At 36.4% G+C, this 25,459-nt stretch overlaps 1 protein-coding gene across 2 annotated transcripts in view; it reads left to right on the top strand.

Annotated features, from left to right (window-relative positions):
* ppp2r5a (protein phosphatase 2, regulatory subunit B', alpha isoform) overlaps positions 1-25,459 on the top strand; it is a 171,770-nt gene that overhangs the window by 79,209 nt on the left and 67,102 nt on the right. For both annotated transcript variants that reach the window (XM_059985868.1, XM_059985867.1), the window contains 2 exons: positions 21,453-21,554; positions 23,209-23,301. In XM_059985868.1, coding sequence (XP_059841851.1) covers positions 21,453-21,554; positions 23,209-23,301 — 195 coding nt within the window. The remainder of the gene's footprint in view (positions 1-21,452; positions 21,555-23,208; positions 23,302-25,459) is intronic.

Genomic DNA, 25,459 nt, shown 5'->3' with positions numbered 1-25,459 from the left:
GAGTGTTTAACTTTGTATTTGGCTTAAAATTTTCTTAGTAAGATTCACCCTGACCCCCCCGCCCCCCCAATTCTGGTCGGCTGGTGGTGCAGTGAGATCAGCACCGACCTGGAGAACAGAGGTTTCTGTGCCAGGTTGATGTTGATTCAGTGACTGCCATACCATCCATGCTGGGTTGATACCGAGCTCACGACTCGACCTCTTAAAAAAAGATACTGCCACCTCTAGTTTAAATTCCCATGCAGAATATTGTGGGTGATCAAATACGCAAACCCAGCACAGCCCCCGCTTGTCCCATTCAGCCTGTCTCAGTGCAGTTGTCCTTAAGACCCAGCGGACCTCGGGAGCTGGCGGAGGTTGGGACCCAACACCTGCAGTGTTTCTGTTCCATTGACGGGAAGTGATCACGATTGAAAATGAAGTGGAAATAATAAAGCGTTTGGGAAGAGGTGAAACGCCATCGGTCATTGGAAAAGCGTTAGGCTACAGCCACTCAACGATCAGAACAATTTTAAAGGATAATGGATAAAGTGAGAATAATGGAGTATTTGAAAGGCCCTGCCCCAATGAAAGCTACAATTATTACTAAGCAATGCAGTGGTTTAATTATTGGAATACATACATTTCTTAAGTTTTATATGCATAGAAAGGTAAAATATATACTAAGACAAACGTTTGACTGACACTAAATAATACCGGATGTACTTGTTCCGACGTACGTACAAATCTGTCTTAAATACAAACTCAGGAACGGACCTCTTATGTAACCTGGGGACTGCCTGTAGTCACTGGCAGCTACTCAGAAAAGGCTCCCTTTATTTCCACTCTTTGCCTCCTTCCAATCAGTCACTGTCTATGCTAGAATCTTTCCAGTAATACCACGAGCATGTAGCTTGTTAAGCAGTCTCATGTGTGGCACCCTGTCAAAGGCCTTCTGAAAATCCATGTACACAGCATCAACTGATTCTCCTGTCTAGCCTGCTTGTTATTTCTTGAAAGAATAATTCCAATGGATTTGTCAGGCAAGATTTTCCCTTGAAAAGAACATGCTGACTACAGCCTATTTTATCATGTGCCTCCAAGTACCCTGAGATCTCATCCTTAATAATCAACTTCAAAATCTTTCTAACCACTGTCAGACTAACTAACTTATAAAGAGCAAACACGAGGAAATCTGCAGATGCTGGAAATTCAAACAACACACACAAAATGCTGGTGGAACACAGCAGGCCGGGCAGCATCTATAAGGAGAAGCACTGTTGATGTTTCGAAGGGTCTCGGCCTGAAACGTCGACAGTGCTTCTCCTTATAGATGCTGCCTGGCTTGCTGTGTTCCACCAGCATTTTGCGTGTGTTGTTTTAACTAACCTATAATTTCCTTTCTTCTGCCTCTGTTCTTGAAGAGTGCTGTGGTATTTGCCGTTCTTCTGGAACCATTCCAGAATCTAGTGATTCTTGAAAGATCATTACTAATGCCTCCACAATCTCTTATGCCACCTCTTTCAGAACCTTGGGGTGTACACCATCTAGTCCAGGCAACTTACTTACCTTCAGACTCTTCAGTTTCCCAAGAATCTTCTCTCTGGTAATGGTAACTTCACACACTTCATGACCCCTGATTCCTGGAACTTCCACCATACTGCTAGTGTCTTCCACAGTGAAGACTGATGTGAAATACTTATTCAGCTGATCCCTTATTGGGCTCGACCACGAGCTGCCCTAAAAAGCCATCTCCTAGGCTCTCTAGAAATTCACCCTCCTGGAATCTAGCACCAACCTGATTTTCCCAAACTATTTGTATATTGAAATCCTCCATGACTATTGTAACATTACCTTTTTGGCATGCATTTTCTATCTCCTTTTGTAATCTCTAGACCACATCCTTACTACTGTTTGGGGGTCTTTATACAACTCCCATTAGGGTCTTCTCACCCTTGTACATCATTAGCTGTATCCACAATGATTCAATATTTTCTGACCCAATGTCACCTATTTCTAATGATTTGATTTCATACTTTTTACCAACAGAGCAATGCCAAACTCTCTGCCTTCCTGCCTGTCCTTTTGATACAATGTGTATCCTTGGATATTAAGCTCCCAGCTATAATCTTCTTTCAGCCACCATTCATTAATGCCTACAACATCGTACCAGCCAATCTGTAACTGTGCTATAAGTTTATCTACCTTATTCCATATACTGCACGCATTCATTCCTGTATTCACGCTTTTTGATTTTGTCCACCTTTTATGTTGATACCATCCTGTTGACTGTAATTTTGCCCTATCAACAGCCTCTCCTCTCTACATATTGCCTCTGTTTGTAAACCAGCGACCTCATCTTCAGCACTATAATCCGCTTTCCTACGATACTTCTTGCATTGAAGTATACACAGCTCAGGACTCTAGTCAACCTTTTGAATTTTAACTTTGTCTGAAGTCTTAACAACATCTGCCTCCACAACCTTTCCAGTAACTATTCTGGCACTCTGATTCCCATCACCTGCAACTCCAGTTTAAACCCCATCATATAGCATTAACAAACTTTCCTGCTAGGATATTAGTTCCCTGCATGTGAGGTGCAAACTATCCCTTCTGTACAGGTCCTAACTCGCCAGGAAGAGAGCCCAAAGATACAATCTTATGCCCTCACTCCTACAGCAACTCCTTAGCCACGTTTTATACTGTATAATCTTCTAGTTCTGTCCTCTCTAGCACATGGTATGGGTAGCAATCTTGAGATCACAACCCTGGAGCCCAGCCCTTTAACTTAGCACTTAACTCCCTGAACTCCCTCTGCAGAACCTCATCACTCATCCCACCCACATCATTGGTACCTACATGGACCACAACTTCTGGCTGTTCCCCGCCCATTTAGAATGATGAGCATGCGATCTAAGATATCCTAGAATCTGGCACCCAGGAGGCAACATACTATCTGGGAATCTCATTCTTGATCACAGCACTTCCTGTTCATTCCCCTAATCCCCTATCACCATAGCATACTGCTTCAGTCCCTTTCTCTTCTGAGTCACAGAGGCAGACTCTGTGCCAGAGACCTGGCCACCGACTTTCCTCTGTTGGGTCAACCCCCCCAGAAAGTATCCCGAATGATATACCTTTTGTTGAGGATGGTCACAGGGGTACTCTGCATGGGCTCTTTAACCCCTTTCCCCTTCCTGTCCCCCAGTTTCCTGTGTCCTGCTTCTTGGGTGTCTCTACCTCTCTTTATACCTGCTCTATCAAGCCCTCAGCCTCCCAAATGATCCAGAGTCCATCCAATTCCAGCTCCAACTCCTTAATGTGGATTGTTAGAAGCTGCAGCTGGATGAACTTCTCACAGTTGTAATTGTCAGAGACCCTGGAGATCTCCCTGCCTTCCCACATCCTACAAGAAGAGCATTCAACCAGCCTGCCTGGCATCTCTACTGTCCGAGCTGAACAGATATCAAGGAGACAAAAAAACTGAACCTTGAGCTTTTCTTTCATTTGTTTTCTCTAACTGAAGCCTTGCTTTGTTGAAGTCTCTAAGAGCTGAAGTCTCAAGATCGCCATCTGTTCACTCAGACTAATGCTGCCACACCTGTCCCTGCCTTCCTTTAATTTGTTCTTGCTAATTAATCCCAAATGCTGATTGGTTGCTCGTCAAAGCCCTTTTTATCACTCTAGCAACCAACTGCTGCCTTTTTTACTCAGGCAGTGGAGCTGATTGATATCCCCTCCTCTCAAAACTTCTGATGTCCGGATAAGTTGCTGGTGAAAACTCTTTCTCACTGTAGCGACCTGCTGCTGCTGCCTTTTCTACTTGGGCAGCAGACCTGATTGAAATCCCCTCCTCTCAAAACTTCCAATGAGACCATATTATGGAATACTGTGGACATTTTTAGTCCCATTTTTTTATAAGGTATTAACTTTGAATGCAGTTCAGAAGAATGAAAAGTGGTCTTATTGAAACATGTAAGACTCCTAAAATGTTAGACAGGATAAATGCTGAGAGAATATTTCCCTTCATGGGAGAATCTGGCAGACATAATCTCAGGATAGAAGGTGGCTATTTGAAGTTATGATGAGGAAGAATTACTTCAGTCAGGGTTTGCAAGTCTTTGGAACTGTTTGCCGTAGAAAGCCATGAAAACAATATACTGAATATATTTAAAGTTGAGATAAAAATTTTAATCAGTAGGGGTGTGAGGGTCATGGATATAAAATACAAAACTGGATGAGGAAAATAAAATCAGCCATGGTATTAAGTTGCTAAAGTAGGCCTGAGAGTCTGACTCATTTTTTAAAAATATAGTCTTGTAGTACAATATAATAAGGATTAAGACTACACTTCTGTCAAAACACTCAAATGGGAACAACACTGAAGCAGTTCTTAACCTGAGCTTCATGCCACAAGCAGTCCTGTTCAGTTTAACATGATGAGTTTCTGTCTGTTTTTTGTTGCACCTGTTTATTTAAATTCTTGTGGTGTAAAGACTTTTCTGTCAGAATGTGCCGCATGTTTACCATATACGCATTTGACTATTTCAGGTTAGTTTTCATTTCCAGTGGCAATGCTTAATTTTATATCAATAATGATCACTGAATGAAGTATTTAATAAACATATTTTTGAATGTAGGTTATTTTTGATAGCTTGACATGTTGCTTATTACTTTGTTATTTTGAGATTTGAAATATGGGGATCAAATTTAAAACCTATTACAGACATAAAGTTGTTAAGTTCAGTTTAATTGATTTGTTCTGCATTTTGAGTGTCAATGATTTGTAGTCAAGGTGCTAACGGCTGTTTTTCTGTAAAAGAAGACAAAACTAGGTAATGTGTCTGGGTAAAAAGCAAGGTCTTCAGTGCATGTTAGGATGCCTGGAGGGTACATTATCAAAATGTTCTGTGTCAGGAAGTGAATTAAGGTAGCTTATTGGACATAGTCACACATCTTTTAAAAATCTATGTAGACCATCTCTGGGAGATTAGTCTATAAAGTAAAATAAAACATAGAATTAATTTCCGGTCGAGATGGCGATGGTTTAATTGCTTTAAACTGTCGTTCCGTTTTATTTCTTATCTCCACACTTTTGTCCTTTTTTTAACTTCAGATTATTAATTTTTTTATTCTCCTTCCTGCCTGCATATATGTCTGTGTTTTTATAATGGCTCCAAAGCTTACCAAATCGGGGGGAAAAATGTTTTTGTGACGGGTTCCTCTGCTGAGATTGTCTCCATTTTGGAACAGAATCAACATGATAATATAATCGGAATTTAAGTCTTTTTTCAGTTCATTGGAGTCCAAATTGGATCAAATTCATTTTAAAGTGGATGCTCATGCTGAACGTCTTTCTGATCTTGAGTTCGCTACTGATGATTTAGAATTCTGTTTTCACGGTTTGAAAGCTGCTCGGTCCAGCCTAAGAGAACAAAACAGCAAGTTCACATCCAAAGTCACTGACCTGGAATGTTGGAGCAGACGCTATAATGTACGAATCCTCGACTTGCCAGAGGCTATCGAACATGGATCTCCCGTTGAATTTTTTTCTACTGTACTCTGTGAGATTTTTTGGAAAGACATTCTTCTGACCCCACCTGAGTTAGACAGAGCTCACTGTACCTTTGCGCCTAAACTGGAGCTGGGCCACAGACCACGCCCAGTAATTCTGTGTTTTCATTGTTATAAGGTGAAAGACCTTTTGATAATGGAAGCACATTGGAGAGGAAAGTTGGATTACAAGGGTCATTCTACTTGTATTGTTGAGGATTACACTCTTCAAGTTCTGAGCCTTTATGCCGAGTATAGCAGAGTTATGAAGTTTTATTATCGCGGAATCAGGCCCTCTGAGTTTTCTAGCTCGTCTCCGAATAACTCTTAGTACCAGAGACAAAAAGTGGTTTAATTCAGTTACAGAAGCTCAGAAATTTATGGAAGTCTCCCTGTCACTTCGATTTCCTCGGACTTGGTCTGATTAATTAAAACAGCGCGTAAGTACTTTTTTTTCTTGATTGCTCTTTTTGAAGTCAGTGAATTTTTTTTCATAGTTTTTCGCAGGTAGGTTACTGTGGATTATTACTTCAAGTTAAATTTAATATTTTTTGGTTGAATCATTCTTTGCTTGTATAATTTTAATTCATAGTGCAAACGTTTTCTGGTTTTTGAATTGTTACCTAAGTGGCGCTTATGATGATGATAAGAAACTGGAAGTTGGTTTTTGGGGTGGTTATTTTTCTGAAGAGCTTGCTGCTGATTTTTGGTAGCTTTCTTGTCGTGGGATTCGGGGGGGGGGGGAGGGATCTCTATTGCCAATGGCATTTATAAAATCTTTAGTTTTTTTTTGTTACTCAGGACATATTTTTGTCCTGATTCTCTTGTTTTACACCTTTGCCCCAAATCTGTTGTTTGAAAGTTTGATTTTGTTCATGTTTACTACCCTCTATGTTTTTTTAAATGATAATGGTTAGTCCATTGAATTTTAATAAGCTGGAACGTTAAGGGATTGAACCATCCTGTTAAAAGAAGGAAGGTGTTTTCACATCTTAAGCAGTTTAAAGCTGCAGTTGCTTTCTTGCAAAAAACACATATTCGTAGTTTTGATAATTCTCGTCTCATGTCAAGGTGGGGTTGGACAGCACTAACACTCTACCTTTCTGGCTAAGGCCAGGGTGAGGGGGGGGGGGTCTCAATCCTTATTAGTCAAAATGTTCCCTTTGAGCTTCACAACAAAGTATCTGATACAAAGGGTGGTTTTATTGTTGTCTCTGGGAAATTGTATAATACTAGGGGAATCTTGGCTAACCTGTATGCTCCCAATTCGGATGATGTGGAGTTTTTTGATCGTTTTTCTCTTTATTGCCTGACCTGAGTTTATATTCTCTTTTATTGGACAGTGATTTTAATTGTTGATTAGATCCAATTTTGGATCAATCGTCCTCTGTTCCTAAACTACCAAGTATATCTGCTTTATGAATTCAGTCCTTCCTTTCTAACTATGGTATCTCTGATGTGTGGCAGTTTTTCCATCCAGGTGAGAGAGATTATTCATTTTTTTCCACATGTCTACATCATACTTTTACTAGAATTGATTATTTTTTAATTGATAACCTGCTGATTCCATCTGTTAGCTCTTGTGATTATCAGAGTATATTGATTTTGGATCATGCCCCAGTTACCTTGTATATAATTTTTCCTGGTTTCCTTCAAATGAATAAACATTGGTGCTTTAATCTGACCTTGTTGTCGGACAATTATTTGGTAAAATTTATGAAGCACCAGATAACTTTTTTTTAAATACTAATATGTCATCTGAAATTTCATCTCTGGTTGTCTGGATTGCCATGAAAGCATATTTGAAGGGTCACATAATTTCATATACTGTGAATCGGAAAAGAAAGACCTAGTTAGAGCGATTAGATTTGGTCAGTCAAATTAAAGCAACAGATCAACTATTTGCCCAGACCAAAAATCCGGAACTGTACAAGAAGCGAGTGGAACTTCAAACTAAATTTGACCTTGTTTCCACTCACCCAGTTGAATGTCAACTTCTTGAAAGTAAGAGCCAGTTTTATTTTCATGGTGATAAATCCGGTAAATTTTTTGTCAACCAATTAAGATGCACTAAAGCTAAACAACAAATTACAAAAATTCAAATGGAAAATGGGAACATCATTTTGAACCATTTAAAAATTAATGATACATTCAAGAATTATTATTCTTGATTCTATAACTCTGAATCTTTAAATGATGGTATTTCTGTTGGCAATTCTTAAATAGTTTAAATATTCCTTTGCTTTCTTCGGATCTTAAAGCAAAACTCACTGAGCTATTATCACTAGAGGAAATATCTTCAGCCATTTCTGCACTGTAGTTGGGTAAATCTCCTGGACCTGATGGGTTTTCTGCTGAATTTTATAAATCATTTTCCTCATTGCTTTCGCCTCAATTATTCTTAGTTTTATCTAATTCATTTAAACATGGTAAATTGCCAGCATCATTTAATAAGGCAAGTATCATTCTTTTAGGTAAAGATCCAACAGAGTGCTCTTAGTATAGGCCGATCTCTTTGTTAAATGTTAATGTTAAAAATTTGGCTAAAGTTTTGGCTTGTAGATTGTACCCTTAATTATTTCTGAAGGTTAGACTGGTTTTATTAAAAATTGCCTCCTATTTTTAATATACGGCATTTATTTAATATCTTCTATTCACCCTGAACTGCGATTCCTGAATGTGTCATTTCTCTTGATGCGGAGAAGGCGTTTGATCATGTGGAATGGAACATTCTTTTTGCGGTTTTAGAAAAATTTGATTTTGGATTAAGTTTTATTACATGGATTAAATTGCTATATTCATATCCCACTGCTTCTGTTTTAACTAGTTCTCAGCAATCCCAGCCCTTTAATCTTAAATGTGGCACCCCGGGTGCCCCTTATATCCCTTACTTTTTGATCTGGCCATAGAGCCACTGGCGATTGCATTTCGTAGCTGTGCTGAATTGACGGGGATTTGGAGGGGGGTGTTTTATTTATTTTTATATATTTTTTTTGTTAAATTTTTAAGAGAATTACATAAAATGAATAGAATAATAGAGTAATGAAAATTAATATTAGCCCTCCCCCCTCCCCTTAACCCTTCCCCCCTTAACATGCCTGTCTTAAAAAAAAGAAAGAAAGAAGAAAGAAAGAAAGAAAGAAAGAAAGAAAGAAAGAAAGGAAGATTGCCTGGGTATCGGAGGATCCCCACATGCTCCGTGGAGTTCAAAATAACTTTAGTATATATCTTTTTTTTCCCCAAATAACTAATAATTTTAAAGGACCTATATATTTTATTCTATCTTTTGTAAATAAGGGTGCCAAATTTTCAAAAATATATCATATTCATTTCTTAAATTACAAGTAATTTTTTCAAGTGGAATGCAGCTATATATTTCATTATTCCAACGGTCCATAGTTAAGTATAAATCTGATTTCCAAGTAACTGCAATAGCTTTTTTGGCTACTGCCAATGCAATTTTTATAATTTTTTTCTGATATTTATTCAATTTAGGTTTCTGTATTATCCCTTCAATATCACCTAATAAAAATAATATTGGGCTATGTGGAAGTTGTATTCCAATAATTTGTTCCAGTAAGTCTTAGATTTATCCAAAAAGGTTGAATTTTAAAACAAGACCAAGTAGAGTGTAAAAAAGTACCGATTTCTTGATTATATCGGAAACATTGGTCAGATAAATTTGGATTTAATCTATTTATTTTTTGTGGTGTAATATATAATTGATGTAAAAAATTGTAATGTACTAATCGAAGTCAGACATTTATTGTATTTGTCATACTATCAAGACATAGTCTAGACCAATTTTTTTCATCGATTTTAATATTCAAATCAGTTTCCCATCTTTGTCTTGACTAATGAATTCCTGGTTTAATTGTCTGTTTTTGAATCAAATTATACATACAAGACGTAAATCTTAAAATTTTTCCTTTTTGAATTAAAGTTTCTATTTCATTAGGTTTTGGCATTAACATTGTTTGACCCAGTTTATCTCTTAAATAGGCCTTTAATTGAAAATAACAGAAAAGAGTGTTTTATGATATTTTATATTTATTCTTTAATTGATCACATGACATCAATATACCTCCTTCAAAACAGTCACCTATATATATGATCCCTTTTTGAAACCAGTTATATAAAAGTTGGTTATCCATTGTAAAAGGAATAAGTCTATTTTGAATTAGGGTTCTCTTTGCTAATAAAGATTTCTTTATCTCATCATCCACATTTATCTTATTCCATAAATTGATCAAATGTTTTAATATAAGAGATACTTTCTTTTCCCGTAACCATTTGGATTCCAATTTATATATAAAATCTTCTGGTATATTTTCTCCTATCTTATCTAACTCTATTCTAATCCATGCCGATTTTTCTTCATCAATAAAAGATGCAATAAATCTAAGTTGATTTTTAAATTCTTAAAATTTGTTAGTTGTAACCCTCCTAGGTCAAATTTACTTGTCAGTTTTTCCAATGATATTCTTGACATCTTACCTTTCCAAAGAAACTTCCTCACACATTTATTCAACTCTTGAAAAAACTTCTGGGGCAGTTGTATTGGTAATGTTTGTAATAAATATTGTAATCTAGGAAATATATTCATTTTTACAGCATTAACTCTACCTACCGATGTTATTGGTATCATCATCCATTTATCAAGATCCTCTTGAGTTTTTTTCAATAATGGCAAATAATTTAATTTATTTAAATTCTTTATATCATTATCGACTCTTATACCTAAATATTTTATACAATTTGTAAAATCAGAACTGCCTAGGAGCATGATTTAAATATTTCTCTGTCCAATGAGGTTTGGGATTCAATTCTTAAATCAGTTAACTCAACCTGTTTATGTGCTCGCCACTGCCTTTTGCAGTTCAAGGTTGTACATAGGGCTCATATGTCTAAAACTAAATTATCGTGGTTCTATCCTGATATTAGTCCCTTTTGTCATAAGTGTAAAGGGGGTGAGGCTTCTCTTATTCATATGTATTGGGCTTGCCCTAGTTTGGAGAGATTTTTTTAAACTTTATCCCATATTCTTAATTGCCATTTAGAACCTAACCCTTTGATTGCTCTTTTTCGCACTTTGGGTGAAGTTGACATGCATTTGAATCCGACTAAATGTTGAACATTATCCTCTGCATCTCTTGGCTAGGTGTTTAGTTCTCAGGTGGAGAGATGTTGCCCCACCCACTCATGCTCAATGGCTTAGAGACATTTTGTCCTTATTCACTTATTCAGACATAAAGTTTTATAAGGTGTGGGGACCTTTTCTTGAATATTTTCATAATTCCTCTTTAGATAAAAGGTTTATCCTTTTTTTGTACTACAATCCCTTACTTTCAGCTTTTTTTTGTGTTGTGAAATACATTATAGTTCAGGTAGTAGGCATTACATTTTTTTATATTTACAGCTCTGATGAACTTTTCTTTACATTGAAGTGATTGGCTAAGAGTTTTGTAGTGCGAGGCTGGGGAGGATACTAACTTTATATGATTTCATTTTGGGTGCTTTTTCTATATTATGAGTTGTATATTAGATGCATTGGTTTAGCATTATATAAATCTCCATTTTGTTGGCGTTTTTTTTCTGTTGTAGTGTAGAAACTTATAAAAAAATTAATAAAAAAGAATTAATGGGAAAGTGATAGAGTTAGTTGTGAAAAACAAATGATCATCAACAGGAGTTCAGTAACTGGAGGACTATATGTAATGGACACCACAATGTTTAGCATTAGGTTGATTTCTTTTTTGAGTGTTAATGACTTATTCTTGAATAAAGAAAGGGAAAAGAAGTACACTGATAGCACCGTAATTTTAGCTAGTAGTGAGGAAGAAAGCTTGAAGCTGTGGAAGGTTATAATGCACGATACTAAACATTGTAGTTTGATCTTGGTGAGTGTGATGTTAAGTATTTGGGGAGGATGGCAAGAGAACACATGATAAATGATCAATTGCTAAGAGTGTAGAGAAATAACAGGCCTTTGGAATAGTACATGGATTCCTTAAAAAAAGTAGGCTGAATGCTCAAGAAGACATAAAGATTGTTTGCATTTGTGAGAAAGAGAATATAAGAGCAAGGAGACCTTGCTTGAAATACAGTGGATTTTGGTTAATTGGGACACATTGGGATGAGTACATTTTGGCCCAATTAAGCAGATGCCCCAATTAGCTGAAGTTTCTTGGAGAGTTAAAAAGATAAAAAGACAAGCTACTGTTTAACTGAGTAACAACTTATTATTAATGTAAATGAAATACAGAACAAATTAGAACACTACTACTACAGTACTATAAAACTGTGTATTAGTTTCTAATATTTATCGATGGAGAAATTCATCCAGTGTACACAATGGCATATTGATTTTCATTGTAAGTCAAGGGGAATCCACCTACTTCAAGCAGGCTTTAATTGTTCCAGCGCCAAAGAGCATTGTCACCTACTTCGATGACTATTAACCAGTTGCATTTACATCTACAGTGATAAAGTGTTTTTGAGAGGTTGTTGATGAAACAACTCCTGCCTGAGAGGTGACTTAGATCTGCTACAGTTTGCCTCCTGGAGCAATAGGTCCTCAGCCGATGCCATCTCATTGGCTTTCCACTCAATCCTGGTGCATCTGGACTTCAAAGGTGTGTACATTAGCATTCAATACTATCAACCCCTCAAAGCTAATCAGTAAGCTCCAAGACCTTGGCCTTTATACATTCTTGTGCAATTGGATCCTGGATTTCCTCACTTGTAGACTCCAGTCACTTCAGATTGGCAATATCTCCTCCATGATTTTCATCAGCACAGGCGCACGGTGGGGATGTGTACTTAGCCTACTGCTCTACTCACTTTACACCTATTACTCTGTGGCTAAGCACAGCTCCAAAGTCATATTCAAGTTTGCTGATGACCCCACTGTTGTGGGCCGAATCAAAGGTACTGATGAATCACCATACAGGAGGGAGATTGAAAATTTGGCTGAGTGGTGTAATAGCAATGGTCTGACTCAATGTCAGCAAGACCAAGGAATAGATTACAGATTTCAGGAAAGGTAAAACAAAGGTTCATGACCCAGTCCTTATCAGAAGATCAGAGGTGAAGAGGGTTAACAACTTCAAATTCCTGGATGTTGCTATTTCAAAGGAAGTGTCCTGAACCCAGCACATAAGTGCAATTGCGAAGAAAGCACTGCAGCGCCTCCACTTCATTACGAGTCTGTGGAGATTCAGCAAGTCATCTAAAACTTTGACAAACTTATACAGATTTGTAATGGAGAATGTATTTACAGGCTGCATCACAGTCTGGTATGGAAACACTAATGCATTTGAATGGAAAATCCTACAAAAGGTCGTGGATTTGGCCCAGTATATCATGGGTAAAGCCTTCCCAACCACTGAGCACATCTACATGAAATGCTGTCATAGGAAAACAGCATCCTTCATCAGAGATACCCACCACTCAGATCATGCTTTCTTCTCACTGTTGCTATCAGATGGAAGGTACAAGAGTCTGAGGACTCACACCACCAGATTATAGAACAGTTACTACCTCCAGGCTTTTGTAGTTATCCCTCACTTACCCCATCATTGAAATGTTCCCACTACCAATGATCTGACTGTAAGGACTCTTTATCTCATGATTTATTACTATTTATTTCTATTTGCATTGCACAGTTTGTCTTTTGCACTTTGGTTAATCTTACATTGATCATTCTGTAGCTTTGCTGTGTATGCCCACAGGAAAATTAATCTCTGGGTTGAATAAGGTGACACATATGTACTTTAATAATAAAATTTACTTTGAACTTTGATTGTCAATAACTTGAAATTCTCTGTAGTTCCTAACTTGTCGAAGTAGTGAAATAGTTTCATTTTTGCATCCATCTGTCTGTCATCTCCAAGTCTGAATGCTTGAAACCATAGTGAGCAAAACAGTTCTGAATTGTCTTACTCGTTATTTCTGGCCAACTATCAGTGATAAAAATCGCTGCTGTTCGAACACAAATACACGCAACTGATGCTACTTAAAAACTGACTGCTTCAAGGACAGTGTAGTGTCTGATGGCCACGCACAAGTGCACAGGACTGAAGCTAATTAGTAGCTGTTTGACAGAAATCTTCTGTCCTAATTAAGCAGTATAGTGCTCCAAATAAAACTAAGGCAATTCCAGCTATTTTCTCAATTAGTTTTTGTTCTTTTAGGAGTTGTCCCAAAAAAAAAGCTGTTCTGATTAACTGATGACCCAATTAATCAGAATCTACTGTACTAAAATACTATTCTGGTCACCATAGTACAGGAAATCTGTGAAGCCATCAGAGAAGGTACAGGGAAGATTTACAACAGCATTGGTGGGGTGCAGATTGTAGTTGTAGGAGAGGATTGACCAGCTTGGTGTTATGTTTTTCTAAAACAAAGCTAAGATTTAATTGAAGTGTATAAAATTGGAGTTTCTTGATAGCATGATGGGAGAACCTATTCCCATTACCAGAGGGCATAATAACTGGAGGATATGGGTATAAGTTTATTTGAAAGAAAAGATAAGTGATTGCAGAATTTCTTCTCTGTGACAAAAGTAGTGGGTATAGAATTCACTTTTTGAAAGTTGACAGAAATACATCTGGAGTGTGAACAGTCCATAACACCACAGATTAATAAGGAACTTTATGTAGAAAGTAACCATTGATCAGTCAGACTGACTTATACTATTTTAATTATTTGTAGCATTCTCTTATAAATTGATTTGATATTTTCCCTGCATGACCATATCCTAACCCAGTCAACCTATTTTGAATACTCATAACACGTGGTTATTTTTAGTGAAATTCTGGTTACTTCAGACTCCATCTGAATTTATTGTGTGTTATCAAGGTCTAAAAAATATAATAACATTTTACATAAAGGATTTATTTTGTCAGTTGAGTAATGTAATTCAACACATTCATATTACTCAAACAAAATCCCTTGTACATCTTTGCACATATTTACTTTTGTTTCAACTAGTGGAGTAGATCATCACCACAGCAGCCAACATTCAAAATATTATCTGCCAGCAAGTGCAGATGTGTTTGTGTAACTTCCACTTTTAGTGCTCAATGAAACGGGTTAGTACTCTGCAGTAGGGATGATAGTTCGTGATCATGCCCACAAATTTACCTAAGCATTTGATGGTTCTGTTACTTTAAGATGTGGCAGTATATAATTTTCTAATTTGATATTGTTCCATGTGAATGATATAGAGTCATGCAAAATTTATTATACAAGAACCTGCATCTTAGGTAACAGTTGTACTGAACAGCTGTTACTGTCATTAAGTTACTTCCTAAACATCCTTCCTCTCCTACATTCCGCTGGCATTTGGCTTTAAATAAAAATGTGACCTAATGTAGTGTTCTCCATTATAAATACTATTTTACAAAGTGCTTGCTTTGACAAGTATGAATGCTAGAATTGTATGTATAATTAATCTAAATTAATCCACTTCAGGGATTCAAAAATAGCTAGCTAATCCTGTATCACCTTCAGAGTGACTCAGTGCAGCATGATATTCTGGACCTTGCTGTAATACATTGTTGATTGAGTTCAATTGGCCTTCTCTGAGAATGGTTTCTGAGACTTGGGAAATTTACCTGGTCTCGTCTTAAGGCTTAATCATCAAAAGGTAGAGTACTGAGCAGAGTTGGGATCTTTGATTCATGGATATTGAGAGTGAGGCCCATTCTCTTGTGTGATTTGCTGAATAATGTCTGCAATCTCTGTCTCCGTGTAAATGCAAACACTAGCTTGACCAATGAAGTTCAGATGACCTTGATTCTCAAGTGCGGTCTCTGTACATTTAACTGTTTCCCAATAGTTATGAAGATTAGCTCAATTACAGTCTGAGATTTATTGCAGATTGAGGTCCTGTGTTGAGTGAGAACTGTTGAGAAAAGTGTTGGGGCAGTGATAGCCTTGTCTGATGAACTTTCAGTGAGAAAACGGATAAAGAATTGGGTCTATTTTAGGACATTTGTATGCATTAGTATCATTGTATGCATGCTATCATGAAGCATACAAGGTGGATACTAATTCCAGCCAAATTTGAAGAGGGCATTCCATAGTCTACTGCAAACCAATGTTGTCAAACTTTCCCATGGTAGCATGTATAGTTCATTGAGGCCCTAGATGCATTCAATTGCTTATTTTGGGGTAGCCATGTCATTCCTCAATATTAAGGGATTTCCTAAGAAGTAGAAGGCTTTCACTGCTGAACACCAGCCTATTGTACTTTAACTTACACTATTTTAGACATAAGACATAGTGCAATTAGGCCATTTGGCCCACTGAAAGCTCTGCCATTCAATCATGGCTGATTTAATATCCCTCGCAACCCTATTCTACTGCCTTCTCCCCATAACCTTTGACGTTCTTACTGATCAAGAACCTATCAACCTCCATTTTAAATATAACCAATAACTTGACCTGCACAGCTGTCTGTGGCAAATAATTCCACAGATTCTCTGCCCTCTGGCTAAAAAAAAATCCTCCTCATTCCTGTTCTAAAGCAATGCCCTTCTGTTCTGAGGCTGTGCCTTCTGGTCCTAGACTTGCCCACAGTAGGAAATATCCTCTCCACATCCACTCTATCTAGGCCTTTCAATATTCAATTGGTTTCAATAAGATCCCCCCCATTCTTACAAATGCAAGTGAGTACAGGCCCAGAGCCATCAAATAATCCTTCTCATAAGCCTCCTCTGCATCGTCTCCCATACCAACACATCCTTTCTTAGATAAGGGGTACAAAATTGCTCACAATACTCCAAGAGCGATTTGACTAGTGCCTTATAAAATTTCAACACTACATCCTTGCTTTTATATTCTAGTCCTCTTGAAATGAATGCTAGCATTCCATTTGCCTTCCTTACCACTAACTAAATATTTAAGTTAATATACTCAACATAATTTTGAGTCAAATTCAAGTAACATTGAATGAATATTATGATAGCTAAGACATTTCCTTGTATGTCCCTTCAATATACTAAATATGAGGGATGTAGGATTTAATGCATGGGATATAGTTAATTTATTCATTCACTGCAAGTGCTGGGAGATCATTAAGGTAAGAAATCATTGGCCACTAAAAGGAATAGGGTTGTGGATGGTATAAATGGAATACTATTTTTTTCTCCTATGACTTTGTTTAAGTGTTGTTTATGAAGATATTTATCTTTGATACAAAGTACTCTGTCCGAGTTAATAAGTGCTGCAGTTCCTCCTCGAACAGATGTGGAAATACACCACTTACCACAATTGTTAATACTTTATTCTCTAATCTAGAAAAATAACGGCTGATGTTTTTTTTCTATTATTTTATAGTTTAAGCTCTTTTCCTTGGTTTTCTCTAATCTGTTTCACTGGGATTCTATGCTATCAAAAAAATTAGCAACACTTTTAATTCATTTGTAGTTTTATATCAGATCATTTCTAAATCTCTACAGCTCTAAATGGAATGGAGAAAGCTCTGGTCCTATCTAAGGAGGTGAGGAACATTCTTGTGGAGTTCTAATCCTTTCTCCTAAAGCCATAAAACCACATTAAGGGGACCAGATCCATGCAGAGATCAAATTCATTGTGACTTGCAAGCTGATTATTTTAACTACAGCTTCGTGAATTGTCAGTGATGTCCATGATCTTTCCTATCTCTCGGTATCTCTAAAAAAACGTGTACTCTATGTGTATTCAAGAAAATATGCAAAGCATTTTGTTTATGTAAACTGGATGGCATTTGCTGATATGTGATCCACTTTAGAACATTTGAATGTTCTTTGTAAATGATTGCTCTTTCATTGACTTACTATATACTAATGTTGGTGTTGTCTCAGACATATTTCAATCTGTCCAATCTATAAATAACGACAGTGATTAGCAATGGCCAGGACTGATCATTGGAGGACAGCTTTGATAAAGTGATTGCTAACTTGGTAGCACCATGTGCATGCTGTCTTCTCAATCTGAGTTTATCTGAAACTGTCAGGATGATAAAAGTCATTATCTTCAGGTCCTGAAGAAAATTCCCTTTCCACTGTTTTCATTTGGCTCCATTGTTGACAATGTCTGCTTATTTGACTTTATACTAAGTTTCTAATTTAATTCTGGCCAGTTCAAAAATCATTTACATCCAAAGGAGCTTGTCATCATGCATGCTGTTGTATTTCTCAGGCTGCACACTTGGAATACTTAAGATGTGAAAAGATATTTAGTTCTTTTGCCAATGACCTTCATTCTTCCTTCTCATGTGTGTAACTTGTTCACCAAAGAGATCAATTACTTTAAAAAAAATACTTACTGTATATGCTGCTCTTTAATCTCCATCTTCCTCAGATGCTTTTGTTGTTACCTTTGTTCTAAATCAGCAACTCCATCTTCACCACTGTGTGAACTGAACTAGAACCTCTCATCCTTAGAATTATTTGCACTGAGTTATCTGTCACCTTCTTTAAAACCTTGCAAATGTGTGGGTCAGAGAACTAGTGCAATAATCCAGTTCTGCTGAACCAGTTCCTTGCTCATATACTCAGTGCATTTATGAAGACTGGGATACTATACACATTTTTCAAGCTGTTCTCTCAACATCCCTGCCTCTTTCAAAGAAACACACACATGAAATCTCTCTCTTGAATCCTTATAGAATTATGTCACCATTTATGCTGTTTCATCTTGTCGACTAAGATGTAATGCTTCATACTTTTCAAAATTCAATTTTACTGTCCACCAATGTCCCCAATCTATGTCTATCATTTTTAATGTCTATTAAGAGTATTAATCATATTCAAAAATCACTTTCTCTTCATATTTTGTTTTATCTATAAATTGGGAAATTAGTGAACTCTTCAACCCAGTATAAATCAGGAATCGACATTAAGGAAAGTGGTTGTCCTTGTATCACCCTGTGTGGAAAGACTACTGTACACTTCTCTTTATTTGAAACATGCGATTTTCCACTCATTGATGGCCTTCAACAAATACAACTGTCTTTTCTTTGTGTGGAATATTATTCCATCAGGTAGTGTGCCCTTCCCCTTGTTTCCTATTGACGAATCTTACCATGGTTTCCTGATACCACTCTTGCAATTCCTTTGTTCACTTTTGGACCAGAGGTCTAATGAGGTCTAGAGTTGAACTGATATTCAAACTGAACTTTAGAGCTGTGCCTGATAATACTCCTGGCATGAACCTTGGTCTCTTGGCTCAGTAGTAGTGATTGAATATGAAGTTATGAATAATGTTGAAATATAATTCTGCTACTGAGTGCTCATAGCACTTTATAAGTGCTGGTTTTAAATTACTATGTATGTTGTGAAGCTATTTATTTATGTGACGTGCAGTGGTAACACTCCTATCACGGGCCACTTGTATTTGCAATAGGTAGCTTAATGAGGATGGTGTGTGTGCCCTTTCTACCCTCCATGCACATCCAAAGGGTTATCCAACACAGAAAAAAAACACTGATTCATCAACTAAACAATTAGGTAGATATAAAGTGGTTTACTTGTCCGTATTTGATTTGATATCACTAGCCTTCAGTAGGTGTCATGGCAATGTTAAGGATCCTTGCCTTCCTATTTGTTAATTATTCTTCAACCATCACTTGTGGGGTAGTGAAAGGGGAGTCTGAGACATTGGCTGTAAAATATAATTCCGCAAGTATGACTATGTCGGTGTGATGCCAGGCTAGTCCATAGGACGCCAATTCTAATTTTGACACTGGTCCCGGACGTATTAGTAGAACTGTTCCAGATTCATTGGGCTGTGATTGACCTTGCTATACCTGAATCCAATGCCACGGTCAATACTAGTTAGTCTATCAGATTTTAATTCTTGCTGTGTTTCAATGTAGAGTTTTTGATACAGCTGAATGAATGGCTTGGTAGGCGACTTCAGAGGGCAATCAGTCACATTGCTGAGGGTCTGGAGTCACATATGGACCAGACCAGCTAAAGATGACACAATTTGCTTCCCTGAAGGACATTAGTGACCAGGTGGGTTTTTATGACAATCTAGCAGTTTCATGGTTACCATTACATGACTATCTATTTGTTTAAATTATCTCTCTATTTTTTTGTTAACTTTAATCAACTGGGTTTAAATTCTGCAGCTGCCACAGTGGCATTTCAGCTTAATACCGTCAATTCTTAGTATAGGCTTTGGATTGCTAGTTCATTAATTTAAGCAGAGCACCAACCTTCCTTTAACATTTAAGAGATGTTACCTTTTATGAAGGAACTATTCATATTTAAATCTACCTTGGAATTGAAATTAACCATAGAATTCATAACAATTAAGAGAGTCCATTAAGCTCATGCGCTCCTTTTGGAACATCAATTCAATTCAATTGCAATCATCTGCCCTTTCATTTTAATTTGTAAGTTGCTCTTCAATGGTAAAGCGCACAAACACAAATTTTTTGTAATATTTGTGATAATTATTTGAAGCTAAATTTTATGAACATGGTATTGTACAAACATTTGTATTATCTTTAATGCATTTCAAGAAAAACTGTTATACTTCATTTTTGATTTTTGTATATTCCTTGCATATATTTGAAATGTTGCACAAAAATGTTATTAGAGTGGTGCAATTAGTGTCTCTGTGCAAATAGTGAAAAGTATAATTGTATGTACTATCGAACTATATTGCATGGTACCTGCTGATGCCATCAATTTCTCTGATCTGGTGATTTATCCAGTATATAATAATGCTCTGCTAGTTGTTAATCACGAATACTTAATTACCATTTTTATTGTAATTAAGTTTATTGTTTTAATTTTATAAGGATACACAAGCAGGCCCAAAGAATCAGTTAAAAATTGGATCCATTACATGTGACTTAGTAAAGTGGTAAAACATTTAAGTATTATGTCTTCACCCTGTTTAATGAGATATTTGTGAAACTCAGAGTTTGCATAACTTTCATAAATGAAATGGAAAAGGATTTGTACTTAACATGCAACTTGTTGGACTTAACTGCACCATAGTGTAATTATGAATTTTCAGGACAGTGGCTCATGTATGAAATTGACTTTGGTGGTTCTTCAAAAAGAATAATTATTGGAACAAATGCTGCCTGTGTAAATTACAAACACAAGAAAGCCTGCAGGTGCTGGAAATCCAAAGCAAAACACACAAAATGCTGGAGGAACTCAGCAGGTCAGGCAGCATCTAAGGAAAAGAATAATCAGTCATTGGTTCAGTCCGAGACCCTCCTTCAGGACCTGCTGAATTTCTCCAGCATTTTGTGTGTGTTGCTGCCTGTGTAATGAGTTTTTATTAGTTTTTAAAATATATTTTATAACATATATCACATACAGGATTTTTAACTGCAGTTAAGAAAATTTATGCAGAAGCACATCTATATTTTGAAAGATTTTGTTAATTCTGCTTAGAAACAGAACCAGATTTACTAGATAATGTCACAGCAGTACTTTGGCAGCATTATAACTGTTCTGATCCATTTAGCTATTGTTCTAACTTTGGTTTAAATTTCTTTCTACCAATTCAGTTACATCTCCCGCTATTAGCAATTTAGGCACAGGATTACTTAGAATTAGCATGTTGTTCACTTTTATTTTGATCGCCTGCAAGTGCAGCAGTTTTACTAATGGAAAAGAATAAAAGGTTGTTTTAGAACCTGAGTAAAATTTGACAAAAATCAATGCTAAATTTTGCATTTATTTGGAATCAAAGTGTTGAAGTTTAAGCTTTAAAGTTTTGGTCAGCTTCAGCTATGCTTTTCCAAATTTATGGGAAAGTTTACAACTATATTTGCAGAATTAAACCAAAATAGATATTTCAATTGCCCATTTCATTTAACTTGCCAAACACTTTTTTTAAGACTACAAATATAGACTGTTCTTTAATGAGTCTTTATTCATGCTATAATTTTGTTGCAGATTACCTGTAATATTTTCAGAACTCTTCCTCCCAGTGATAATCCAGACTTTGATCCAGAAGAAGATGAACCATCATTAGAAGCAGCATGGCCTCACATGCAGGTAACAAACTTGAGGCAAAGTAACAGCACATTTTTTTACCCTACATCCCTATTTGCATGTTCAGATATTCCTATTACTTTGGGAAATCAAAAAAATATCACTGGATTTTACTTCGTGTATGGTCAGTGTGCAAGTGTTGAAGTTTTCTCTAATTTGTTTATGAAATAATCTCTTGGACTTATTATCATTTGTACTAAATAGTTTGCATTTTATTTTAAAAACAACTGGAAGGAGGTTTTTGTTTGTTCAGCCAAAAGCTGTGTGCCTAAATGTTAGAATCCATGAGATCCAAGGAAATTTGGTAAATTGGATTTAATTTTGCTTGATAATAGGAGGCAGAGCAGGGTGTTTGAAAGTTGTTTTAGTGATTAGAAGCCTATGACCAGTGGTGTATCCAGGGGTTGCTGCTGGGATCCTCACTGTTCATTACATTAGGTAATGATTTGGATGTAAATGTAGGAGCTATTGTGAGCAAGATTCAGATGACATCAAAATTCGTTGTGGTGATGTTGATCGTGTGCTGGGCAGTCTTAGACTACAGAGCAGTGTTGACCAGTTGGTAATTTGGGCTGGAGCAACCGAAGATGGAATTTTATTCTGACAAATCTGAACTGATGTATTTGGGTAGACTGATAAAGGTATGCGATACACAATGAATATTTAGGGCAGCAGGAACAGAGGAACCGTTGAGTATATGACCAAGGTGGCAGCATAGGTGGTAAAGAAGGCATATAGGGTGCCTAACTTCATTAGTTGGGACATAGAAAAAAATCAGGAAGGTTATGACGCAGCTTTATAACTCATTGGTTAGGCTATAGCTGGAATACTATGTGTAAACCTGGTCACAATACTATAGAAAGCATGCGATTGCATGGGAGAAGGTACAGAGGAGATGTAGTGGATATTGCTGGAATAAGCATTTTTTAAATTCTGCATAGCCAGGATTAGTTTCTTTTTGGAGTTGAAAGGACTGAGAAGGTGGTCTTTCAGAATTATGAGCAATGTAGATAACCTTTCCCCATGGAAGAGGTGTCTAAAACTAGAGGGCACTGAATTAAGATAGTGGTAAGAGGTACATGTCTTTGTCCCTTCCACCACCTTAAACATGATTGTATTTATAAGCAATTCGGAGACTACACTATTTTACACTGTTGGTTGATGGAGATTATATTGTAAGGAATAACATTTTTGGTTGGGTTGCACCTGTTGATTAGAATTTTGAAAAGAGGCGGTGTTTTGAAACATTCTAAAGAGAATGGACTAGTAAGATGCTGAGAGTTCTTTCCCTTTGAGGGAAATTTGAACTGGGAGGCATAGTTTCAGAGTGATGGATCATCCATTTAAAATAGAGAGTCTGCAGCCTATCCAGAAAGCCATGGAGGCAAGTTGTTGAATACAATCAAGTTAGTGATTAATTCAAGGCAGACAGATTTTGGGTTGTAGTGTCATTTTGTGGGCAATGCCGAAGAAACAGATGAGTGGAGCTGAGACCAAAATCAAATCAACTATGACCCTTTTGAATGTTTTGGTATAGCATTTATCATCTAATTCAGCTCCTATTTCTGATGTGAAGACAGTTTATGCAAGTATATCCACATTTTGAATCTATTGTACAATTGGAAATAATTTCTGTTAATTGTCACTTTCTTTTAAGCTTGTGTATGAATTTTTCTTGCGGTTTCTGGAGTGTCCAGACTTCCAGCCTAGTGTTGCAAAAAGGTTCATTGATCAGAAATTTGTACTTCAGGTGAGTACCTTCAATTTTATCTTACTTGCTAGGCTAATGAACAGTTTTATATTCAGTATCACATATTCACTTGCATTTTGGCTATTGGCTCTATACTGAGCTCTATACTGCTCCACAGCTTGCTGTAGGAGTATCCTGTTATTTACCATGTTCCATATGGGTTTCCTGCTTTATTAGTAGCAAAGAAATATTGAAATTAGAATGATGCTGACTTTTGCTATGGCAGTAATAACCTATAATCTGGGTGTTCATTATAAAGTCTTACATTTTGTGTTTAGACAGAATCCAAAGATATTGAAAGACATTTCATCATTATTCAGAAAATGAAGCAAAGCAGAACATTCTAAGACATATTAACAAGGGAAAATCCTGGCAATTATGACTCAAACCTAACTACTTACATTTATTGGGAACGAATTAGTGATTTAAGCTTGCATTTTTGTGCTAAGTACAGTGATAATGATTCTTAGATCTGGTAGGTTGTGAACAGTGTCAGGTATCTTAAGAGGCCATTAAACACAATTAAAAAATAAGGTAAGTATGCTCAGACTTTTAAACCAGTATACTTTCATATTAACTGTACAATGCTTTAAGTTAAAATATTTAATTGGTAGATTCCCAAAAATATTAGTCCAATCCTTGATCTGCTTTGCTCATTCTGTAGTTTTAAGATAATTGGAAAATTTTTAAATTAATTGCATACAGGATATTAGAACAGAATGATCACCCACTATATAAATATATACAGTGTATTCTAGTTAATTGGGACACATCGGGACCAGTACATTTTGGTCCAATTAAATGGCTGCCCTAAATATCTGAAGTTTCATGGAAATAGCTAAAAAGTTATAGAAAAGAAAATCTACCATTTATCTGAGTAACAAATTATGTATTGAAATAAAATGCTGAACAGATTAGAACAGTACCAATACTACTACAATACTGTACAACTCTATTAGTTCCTAATAATTTTAAATTGGGGAAATTCTTTCAGTTTACGCTGCCTTGTTCTTTGGAATCACTGAATAAATTAACAAAACCATCACAAACACCTTGTGCAGATAATTGACTGTCTTCATACAATGCTTCAGATGACTGCATCCTCCAAATCTTCATTTTCATTGTAACCCTCAACTATGAATTCGTTGTAGTTCCTAACTTGCAGTGAAATTATTTCATTTTCAATCCTAGCCATTTCTTGCATCTCCGAATGCTAGAAATTGCAGTGAGCAAAACAGTTCTGAAGTGTCTTATTGCTTATTTCTAGCCAACTAATAGTGACAAGAATCACTGCTTTTTGACCACAAATACACACAACCGACGCTATATAAAAACTGTTCTTCTTAAGGATGGTGTGGTGTATAATGGCCACATACAAGTGAATGCAACTAAACGGTTGCTAAACTGTTCAGCAAATCTCCTGTCCCAATTAAGTGGCATAGTACCCCAAATAAACAAAGGGAATCCTAGCTATTTTCTCAATTTGTTTTTGTTCTAAATAAGTGACTGCCCCAAATAACCGATGGCTCATTTAACTAGAATCCCCTGAATTGAATACTGGTTGCTAAGGATACAGTATTAAGAAAGGCATATTATTTACAGTTGATGACCTGAAATGCTTAGCAACATAGAAAATGTTATTAAATTGTAGATCAGGTACCTTTTTAGTAGTGTAGTGCTCCTTTTAATTTTTCATGTTGTAAAGATAAAACGATGAGCTATGAGTACTTTACATTTCATAATATTTGCCCTGTTTTTTTCCCATTCAGGTTTTAGGGAGATATTTTAATATTCCGTAAGTAGTCAGTGCAACAATTTGTTTTAGTTTAATTTGCACATAAATTGATTTAACTAGATTAAGAAACATTTAATCATAGCTCTCTGGTATGGAGCACAGCATGCCAGGTTTAGGAAATAAAATCTTTACAGGCTTTGAACAAATAGAGATCAAATAAATATTAATATCTATCACAAACAAAAGTCTGTTGGCTAGATTTTGATTTATGTTTCCTGTGATCTTCGTACAAAGGTAGTGCGATGGATTCTATTTTTATGTAAATATTTAACCTGTATTGAGACGAACATCCTGATTTATTTGTACTATGCACTGGCCCAATGGGAAGGAAATTGGGATCACTTGAAGCCGTAGTTTGGGCTA

This window comes from Hypanus sabinus, chromosome 12 (assembly GCF_030144855.1).
Source record: "Hypanus sabinus isolate sHypSab1 chromosome 12, sHypSab1.hap1, whole genome shotgun sequence".
Taxonomy (NCBI): Eukaryota; Metazoa; Chordata; class Chondrichthyes; order Myliobatiformes; family Dasyatidae; genus Hypanus; species Hypanus sabinus.
Note: the sequence above shows the minus strand (reverse complement) of the source record. Positions and strands in the feature narration are given on the sequence as shown.